The sequence below is a fragment of the Triticum aestivum genome, chromosome 1B (assembly GCF_018294505.1).
Source record: "Triticum aestivum cultivar Chinese Spring chromosome 1B, IWGSC CS RefSeq v2.1, whole genome shotgun sequence".
In the NCBI taxonomy this organism is placed as follows: Eukaryota; Viridiplantae; Streptophyta; class Magnoliopsida; order Poales; family Poaceae; genus Triticum; species Triticum aestivum.
This window is the reverse complement of record NC_057795.1, coordinates 474,369,093-474,378,313: the sequence shown is the minus strand read 5'-3', so window position 1 is coordinate 474,378,313 and position 9,221 is coordinate 474,369,093. Positions and strand designations below refer to the sequence as shown.

Here is a 9,221-nt window from a genome sequence, read left to right as displayed (position 1 = left end):
CCCTGTCCGGATACGGAGTCGCCTTATAGCTCGGCCTTGTAGTAGTCACAGGGCAGCCCACCTGTCCGGCCCATAAGAGATAGGCCGGCAGCCCAAGGACCCCCTCAGTGAGAGGCCCCTTAGCTGAACCCCGTTAGTAGCCCTTGAACCGTTCTTCAAGCTAGCAGCACCTCGGCTTCCCCGAATAGTTGATTTACTTGGGCCACCAGTCTTGAAACTGGTTCAACAAAAACATCCCCTTGCAGTCAAGCTTTAACGTCGGACCGAGGTGACCAATACCACCTGGTTTCTTACAAGCTTCAAAAGAACTTGGCCAAGCTGTACACAGGAAAAGATTTCCCGCATAACTGGCCTGCTAGCGTGAAGTATTCCCGTGCACCACCGCGATGCTTATCTAGCTTGGTTCTAACAACCCAGACCGGTCTTATCCACAGGACCACCTGGCCATGTGGCATTTGATACGTCTCAAACGTATGTATAATTTTGATTGTTTCATGCTATTATATTATCATTTTTATATACTTTTTATAGCAATTTATATTACTCTTTCAGACTAATCTATTAATTTAGTGCCCACTAAAAAAGCATAGGATTTTTTTAGGATTCCAGTCTATAGGATTATTTTCTATGGAAGTCCTTTGGATTGTGAGATTGGGCTCACGAAATTACATTGGAATCGATTCCTATGCCCTCCATTCCACAGGAATCTCAAATGAGCTCAAACCTCATTTTGTTTTTCCTTTGAGAAGTCCAGTGCATTTCCACTCTACCTCTCTCGACTCTCTTATGAATCCTCCATTTTTTTTGTGCTTTTCGTGTGCATCACCCAAAGATATATCTTACAAAATTCTTAGTGTTTTGAAATCCTATTGAAATTCAGACCACGTGGCATCTCATTTTTGTGTTTTTTGTTCCCACGTTCTGAATTTTCCTCAATTCAAAGAAGCCCTATAGAATTCAGTACAAAGGAATCCTTAGAAAATGTATTCCGATATGAATTGGCCAATGCCACACTCTCTAACACAGGGGCGGCCACGAGCAACCAAGGCACATAATGTGGGAAACACTATAAGGAGGTGAAGCACTAAAAGTTGTGAAAAGCCCATCATTTTCTGCCCCCCTTCTTCTCTATTTTCTTCTCCGTAATCGATGTTCCCAGCGTTAGCTCCTATCCCATTATCTTCTCGTGATACTTTGCCGAGCTGGTCCAATGGGATTCCGGATAGGTAGGCACCCATTCCGCTGCCCGGCCCCTCCCTCTCTCTCTCTCCCCCCGATCGCTCGTGCAGCCAGCGACGGAAGAAAAAGCGAGCACCCAGACCCAGAGGCTCAGGCGCGCACGGCCGAACGAATACCAGCCACACGCCGATGCGCCGGGCAATGGCCTCGGTGGTCATCCTTACAGCCTATCGCCATCCGACCTCACCTCACCCCCATCCATCGCCCCTCGCCACCACTATAGAACGCGCCGGGGCACACCCCCAGTCCCGGGCACGGAGCACCTCACCTCGTCACTCTCCGCTCCACTTCCCCTCCCGGATCCCCACCCATATTCCGCATAGTGTGTCAGCCCGCCACTTGCTCGCGGCTCTTGGACGCGCTTGGGACGCTCATTTTTGGATTCACCCGCTTCCTCCCAAGCAGAGGATAGGGGGGAGTTGAGCCGTTGCAGTCTTGAGAAGGAGGAACAATGGCGCTCTCGTCGACCTTCTCCCTCCCGCGGGGCTTCCTCGGCGTGCTGCCTCAGGAGCACCATTTCGCTCCCGCCGTCGAGCTCCAGGCCAAGCCGCTCAAGGTTAGTCAGCATACGCCTCCTCTGCTCTTCTCTCGCCGTGGCCGATTCTTCTCTGTTCTTGTTCTTGCCGGTTCGAGTAATTCGACGGCCGCTAGCTAGTGCTCTGTTCCTGCTCGTCTTCTTTGCAAACTGTAATCGTTGCTGCTGTCGCCATGGCCAATGCTGGATCGATTTGGCGAGCAGACGCCGAGGAGGAGGTCGTCCGGCATTTCTGCGTCGCTGTCGGAGAGGGAAGCAGAGTACCACTCGCAGCGGCCGCCGACGCCGCTGCTGGACACCGTGAACTACCCCATCCACATGAAGAACCTGTCCCTCAAGGAGCTGCAGCAGCTCTCCGACGAGCTGCGCTCCGACGTCATCTTCCACGTCTCCAAGACCGGCGGCCACCTCGGGTCCAGCCTCGGCGTCGTCGAGCTCACCGTCGCGCTGCACTACGTCTTCAACACCCCGCAGGACAAGCTCCTCTGGGACGTCGGCCACCAGGTAAGCAAGCTCGACAAATTAACAATGCGCACCTGTCCTACCCAGCGATCGGCAGGCGTGCCCCGGATTGGGGTAACGTGCCCGCGCCATGTGAGGTGCTGCGCAGCTCGGAGACCGGCGGATTGATGGATCGTGCGGTTTTGTTTATTCGATGCAGTCGTACCCGCACAAGATTCTGACGGGGCGGCGCGATAAGATGCCGACGATGCGGCAGACCAACGGCCTGTCCGGCTTCGTCAAGCGCTCCGAGAGCGAGTACGACAGCTTCGGCACCGGCCACAGCTCCACCACCATCTCCGCCGCCCTCGGTAACCAACTACCTCTGCATTTGATTATGAAGCAATTTAATCTGCTCGTGAAGAATCTGTAGTGAACGGACGTGGTAATCAAGTGTGTGCGTGTGGTTGTCAGGGATGGCCGTCGGGAGGGACCTCAAGGGCGCGAAGAACAACGTGGTGGCGGTGATTGGGGACGGGGCCATGACGGCCGGGCAGGCGTACGAGGCGATGAACAACGCCGGCTACCTCGACTCGGACATGATCGTGATCCTCAACGACAACAAGCAGGTGTCGCTGCCGACGGCGACGCTCGACGGGCCGGCGCCGCCCGTGGGCGCGCTCAGCGGCGCCCTCAGCAAGCTGCAGTCCAGCCGGCCGCTCAGGGAGCTGAGGGAGGTGGCCAAGGTACAGCCTCACAGATGCACCTCCTTCACTGCACACTCCATAGATAGTACGGCAAAAGCCACGTTGACTTGAAAGCAGTGGCGTGAATCAAATTCCAACTTGCTGCGTGATAGGTTTGTTAAAAAAAGTGATAACAAGTCGTGTGCGCATGTTTCAGCTAAAAACTTACTTCGGGACAAATAAATTTGAAACAGTGAATGAAATGACAGGGAAATCAGCATCAGAACGACAATTTTAAAAATCGAAGCAAACGTGTCAGTGTCGCCGTGGGAGCACGCCTCCGAGTTTAAAATCTTAAAACTTTTGTATGGTACATGCCAAAACTAGCTGTTTTCTTCCAGATGCAACGCACGCATACTCCATCAGTGCCAGGTGTAGTGCATGTCTCTAGCTATGTATCCACCAGAAATGGTGATGAAACCTAGAGTAGCATATCTAGTGCTGCCCACTAGCGTTTTCGTCTTCAAGCAAAGAGCTCAGTTCAGGGAAGGGAGTATCTTAACAAGCGATGGGGCTTATATAATTTTAAAAACAAGTGACGTGGCGCGATCACAATCTGACAGCAAGGACATAGGTGTATCTCTTTTCTAATCCTCCTGGATTTGAGTCGAATGCGTAGTTTATTTTCACTTCAAATCTGATCACTTGACAGCTCAAATTGATAATGTTACTGGGCTATCTGGCCTGATCGTAGTCCTTTTGTAAACTAGGCGGCCCTAAACCAGGGTTTAATTGTTGGGCCGAGCGGAAGGAACTGGGCCCAGATATTCGACTGATTTTCCCGCGTGTTTTGTCTTCTCGTCAGGGAGTGACGAAGCAAATCGGCGGGTCGGTGCACGAGATCGCGGCCAAGGTGGACGAGTACGCCCGCGGCATGATCAGCGGCTCCGGGTCGTCGCTCTTCGAGGAGCTCGGGCTGTATTACATCGGCCCCGTCGACGGCCACAACATTGACGACCTCATCACCATCCTTCGGGAGGTCAAGGGCACCAAGACCACCGGGCCGGTGCTCATCCATGTCATCACCGAGAAAGGCCGCGGCTACCCCTACGCCGAGCGAGCCTCCGACAAGTACCACGGTAGGTAACATATATACATGGATGGATTATATGCATCATATATAGGGGAGGTTAATTAGTGTGTGTGATCGATCCATGGCGCAGGCGTGGCCAAGTTCGATCCGGCGACGGGGAGGCAGTTCAAGGTCCCGGCCAAGACGCTGTCCTACACCAACTACTTCGCGGAGGCGCTCATAGCCGAGGCGGAGCAGGACAGCAAGATCGTGGCAATCCACGCGGCCATGGGGGGCGGCACGGGGCTCAACTACTTCCTCCGCCGCTTCCCCAACCGGTGCTTCGACGTCGGGATCGCTGAACAGCACGCCGTAACCTTCGCGGCCGGCCTGGCCTGCGAGGGGCTCAAGCCCTTCTGCGCCATCTACTCCTCTTTCCTGCAGAGAGGCTACGACCAGGTCGTGCACGACGTGGACCTCCAGAAGCTCCCGGTGAGGTTCGCCATGGACAGGGCGGGGCTGGTCGGCGCCGACGGGCCCACCCACTGCGGGGCCTTCGACGTGGCGTTCATGGCGTGCCTACCCAACATGGTCGTCATGGCCCCGTCCGACGAGGCCGAGCTGCTGAACATGGTGGCCACCGCCGCGGCCATCGACGACCGCCCCTCGTGCTTCCGCTATCCGAGGGGCAACGGCATCGGCGTCCCGTTGCCGGAAAACTACAAAGGCACCGCCATCGAGGTGCGTTTCGATCTCGTGTTCATAACTTCGAGAGGAGATTAGAGGCTGTGTACGCGAGTAACGCGACTGACGACTGACTGATCTACGAATGTTTGGCAGGTCGGCAAAGGCAGGATCATGATCGAGGGCGAGAGGGTGGCGCTGCTGGGGTACGGGTCGGCGGTGCAGTACTGCATGGCCGCCTCGTCCATCGTGGCGCACCACGGCCTCAGGGTCACCGTCGCCGACGCCAGGTTCTGCAAGCCGTTGGACCACGCCCTCATCAGGAGCCTCGCCAAGTCCCACGAGGTGATCATCACCGTCGAGGAAGGCTCCATCGGCGGCTTCGGTTCACACGTGGCTCAGTTCATGGCCCTGGATGGCCTTCTGGACGGCAAACTTAAGGTAATCGAATCGATTGATCAAACTAACATTGTCAATCAGTCTGCACCCGACCGAATAGAAAATCAGAAATCAGCACAAATACATTGCTCTATGACATTGGTGACATATGTGACTAATGGCGAATTTTTCTTTTGGGTTGTGCAGTGGCGGCCGGTGGTGCTTCCCGACAAGTACATCGACCATGGATCACCGGCCGATCAGCTGGTGGAAGCCGGGCTGACGCCGTCGCACATCGCCGCGACGGTGTTCAACATCCTGGGGCAGGCAAGAGAGGCCCTCGCCATCATGACGGTGCAGAATGCCTAGAGCCAGTGTGCTGCCTCCTATAGAGAACCTTGTACATTTTGGTCGTTAGGTGATTCAGAGAGATTAGTCGGCGTCAGAAAATTAAATGATCCTCATCAAGGGAAACGTTGGTAGTTTTTCGTTCTTTGGTGCACTGACGTTGATGTACATGGTTAATTGTTCGTGGAGTGGACACATACGTTGTCTTTGTATCTGTGAAATGTGTACGTATGTTCATAGATTCTTGACGACTAGGACCCGCTTATACAGGGAGCACGAGTCGCTGTTGTTTGGAATTGTGATGCTTTCTGTATTATTTTTTTGAACCGGGGCAAGCTTTGTATTTTCCATTAATTAAGAAGAATATCGTTGCCTAGTTAAACCACGAATGGAGTTTTCACAGTGAATTCCATGTATTTGGACATTATTAAGTCGGGTTCCATTCCAAGATCTTTGCATATCTGGAAAGTCAAAGTGCCCTTAAGAATGAAGGTCTTCATGTGGTTTGTCCACAAGGAAGTGATTCTGACTAAGGACAACTTGGCAAAACGCAATTTGGAAGGATCACGGAGATGTAGTTTCTGCGACCATGATGAATCTATCAAACACCTCTGTTTGGATTGTCCGATGGCCAAAGTTTTATGGCACTCAGTACATATGGCGTTTAATATATCTCCTCTAAATAGCATTTACACGTTATTTGGGACGTGGCTAAATGAAGTAGAGACAGAGACATGGAAATATATCCGTGTAGGAGTATGTGCTTTATTATGGGCTATATGGAACTGCATGAACGATTTGGCTTTTAACAGGAAAACACATATCCATTCTTTTGCAGGTTATCTTCAGGGCCACTGCTTTGATCCATATGTGGTTGCTATTCACTCAGAAGGATGTCAAGGAGCATTTGATTACTGGGTCTACCCGTTGGGAGATGGTAGTTCGGGCTATGACGGTCATATAATAGGATAGGTGTTTCGTTACCTATTTCTCTTTCTTCCGCCGGTTGTGGCTATCCCTCTCATGATTATTTTTTAGCTATGTGAGAGCCTTTTGCTTTCAAACTTTGTTGAATGTTTATTTACTAATAAATGGCTGCATGCATAGCTTTGATGCACAGATCGGGGACAGTCCTCCTTTTCGAGGAAAATTTTTATTAAAAAAACGAGCGACGACACAACCAAGACCAAAGCCCACTCTCATCGAATTCAAAACGCAACCAAAGACGCCGAACAAATACACACGCAGTGGCAAAGCTTGACCACATTCTTTTGGGGGAGGGGGCTCCCCAGCAATGCACTAAGCTCCGCCATTGCACACAGGGACCAAATGGGGAACTTATCAAGAACAAGTCATCCACCCACCACTACCGGAGAGAACTATAGCCTCAACCACTCATGGATGGTATGTCTGCTTCGTTTTACATGTATTATTTTTATTTATTTTTAAAACAGGCAAAAAAGCTTTTGCCTTATATTGATATAGGAGAAGCAAACAGGGGTATGGCTAGAGCCAAAAAACAAAAAAAAAACAAGAAAGGGGGCGAACATCGCCCCCGACACAGGGGGAAGAGGATCAGCCTACAAGTTCCGCTAGATTTTTAGCACCGGCGAGGATCCAGTCCTTCCCCTCTTCCCTAATCTTATGCATGACAATCGATGGCAGGGAGGACTTATTGTTGAAAACTCATTCGTTCCTCTCTTTCCAGATCTCCCAAGTGATGAGCGTGATAGCTGAGCGCAAGCCTATTGGGGAGGAGGTGGTGGACTTCGAAACGGCCAGCCAATAGTCCACGACTTTAGGCCTACCCTCCCCGATGTTGCTGATGAGGTCTGGACAAGACAGCCAAGAGGCCGCGGCCGTCCAGATACATCTGGAGAAGCGGCACTCGAAAAGCATGTGTCGTGCCGTCTCAGGGGAGGGACGGCAGAGCTGGCAAGTAGGTTGGTACGGCCATCCGCGTTTCGCCAAGCAATCAGCGGTCCATAAGCGGTTCTGGACAGCGAGCCAAGCGAAGAAACGACACTTTGGAGGGGCCCAGGTCTTCCACACGATGTTCCCGAACTGGCAGGGCAAAGAGGCAAGGAACTGGACCTTGTAGGCGGAGCTGGCCGAGTAGCGCCCATTAGGGGTCAAGGACCAGGTAATGGAGTCCTCAGTGTCAGGATGAAGCTAGATATCCGACAAGAGCTCCCAGAGGCGGACGTATTGTTCCATGTGATTGCAGTGAAAGCATCCACCCCAATGTCCGAGATCCAGTTGTTATCAGTGAGAGCGTCCTGGACCGTCCGATTCTTCCTCTTGGAAGCCTTGAAAATTAGGGGAGCCAGGTCTTTTGGCGGGGCGCCATGGAGCCATGAAGACGACCAGAAGGAGGCCTTGGCGCCGTTTCCGATGGTGACACGAGTAGCCGCATTGAAGAGGTCAAGGCCGGAGGCATCGTTGGGGGTTTCAGAGCCCACCCATGGCTTCTCAGGAGCCTTCCACTCATACCATAACCAGCGAAGCCTCAGGGCCCGGGAGAACCTCTCCAGTCCAAAACCCCCAAACCACCGAGCTCCTTGGGGCGGCAGACCTTTTACCAGTTGACTTTGCATTTCCCTCCACTAACCGCCTCCTTGCAGGCCCAGAGCATGTCGTGACTGATCTTCGCAAAGGCCTTGAGGATGCCTTTGTCAGCCTTTAAAGTCGTCAGCAAGAAGATTGGCATGGAGGAGAGCACAGACTTAACCAGCGCAGTGCACCCGGCACGATTCAGGAACTTTCCTTTCCATGGGCTAAGATGGGCCACCGCTTTGTCAATGTAGGGTTGAAGGTCCACACGCCTAAGTCCTCCGAGGGAGAGGGGCAACCCCAGATACTTAATGGGGAAGGGGGTCGTAGTCGCCGGGAAGTATGCCAGAATCTCCTCCAAGTTTATGTTGGCACATTGGATGGGGGCGATGGAGCTCTTGGTCACATTTGTCACGAGGCCAGAGACTACCCCAAAACTCTGTAGAATGCTAGCAAGGCCTTCCACATCATGTGCCGTGGGGGATAGAAAAATGGCAGCGTATTATTATTGGGAGGATGTTTTTAATACATTATTGGGAGGATGTTGATGACAAGATCACGAGTGAAGTTTTAACCTTTTCAAATGAGAAATCCTGAAGGTGAAGAACACAGACTGCATCAAGACTCCGAGGCCAATCAACCTCTACCATGGGTCACCGCATTGTTGAACTTCATAAATTTAACAAATATCATCCGCTTAGCATGAATATCATCCATCCGTTTCAAATGGGTCGGACGTTTGCTGCCCCCTCCCTATCCGTGTTTGTTTGGTGTGTTCGATTTAATGCACAACATTGGAGTTGTCCTTAGACCTTTTCACAAAAGGAAAAAAAATAACTGCAATGCATTGTCGTTTAGGTGTTGTTTTTAAGTGATGTTGCATGCAGTTGGTTTAGAGATCACATGTGCATCATCATGCAGGCTAGTTGTAGAGAGAAGTGAAAGAGAAAAATATAAGGAAAAAGTGAGATTGGAGCATTAATTATACCGTGGAGAGAAACATGCTAAAGCCATATCTCCACTAACATACAACTCCATTCTCTTTCTTTAATTGATGTATTGGGAGCGCCCTAAGCACATCCCAGCGTCTGTTAGGAGTGCACTGACAGTTGTCATTAGGCCAACATAGTGCCATCAAAAGTGGTATCATCATGGTTTACAAGAAACTTTGCATTTGCTAAAACCATCACTGCTAACATATACTATTACGCTCGCATTACATATGTGGTATTGCTATAAAATTGCAAGATACGATCGTCCAATAGGCTCTAGAAAGGCAGGGAAA

At 51.5% G+C, this 9,221-nt stretch overlaps 1 protein-coding gene across 1 annotated transcript; it reads left to right on the top strand.

The window, feature by feature from the left end:
* The first annotated feature begins 1,440 nt into the window (after positions 1-1,440).
* LOC123132478 (1-deoxy-D-xylulose-5-phosphate synthase 1, chloroplastic) lies at positions 1,441-5,768 on the top strand. The gene is made up of 8 exons (XM_044552280.1): positions 1,441-1,795; positions 1,979-2,278; positions 2,436-2,586; positions 2,690-2,961; positions 3,767-4,040; positions 4,125-4,714; positions 4,814-5,098; positions 5,243-5,768. Exons 1-8 carry the CDS (start codon positions 1,691-1,693, stop codon positions 5,402-5,404), a joined length of 2,139 nt encoding a protein of 712 aa, XP_044408215.1. The 5' UTR covers positions 1,441-1,690; the 3' UTR covers positions 5,405-5,768.
* The last annotated feature ends 3,453 nt before the right edge of the window (positions 5,769-9,221 follow it).

Bases quoted from the DNA above. Each gene is read 5' to 3' on its own strand.
- LOC123132478 (XM_044552280.1), top strand. From the start codon at position 1,691: ATGGCGCTCTCGTCGACCTTCTCCCTCCCGCGGGGCTTCCTCGGCGTG. The intron at 2,962-3,766 runs GTACAGCCTCAC...TCTTCTCGTCAG, and splicing joins AGCTGAGGGAGGTGGCCAAG to GGAGTGACGAAGCAAATCGG. The intron at 4,715-4,813 runs GTGCGTTTCGAT...AATGTTTGGCAG, and splicing joins ACAAAGGCACCGCCATCGAG to GTCGGCAAAGGCAGGATCAT.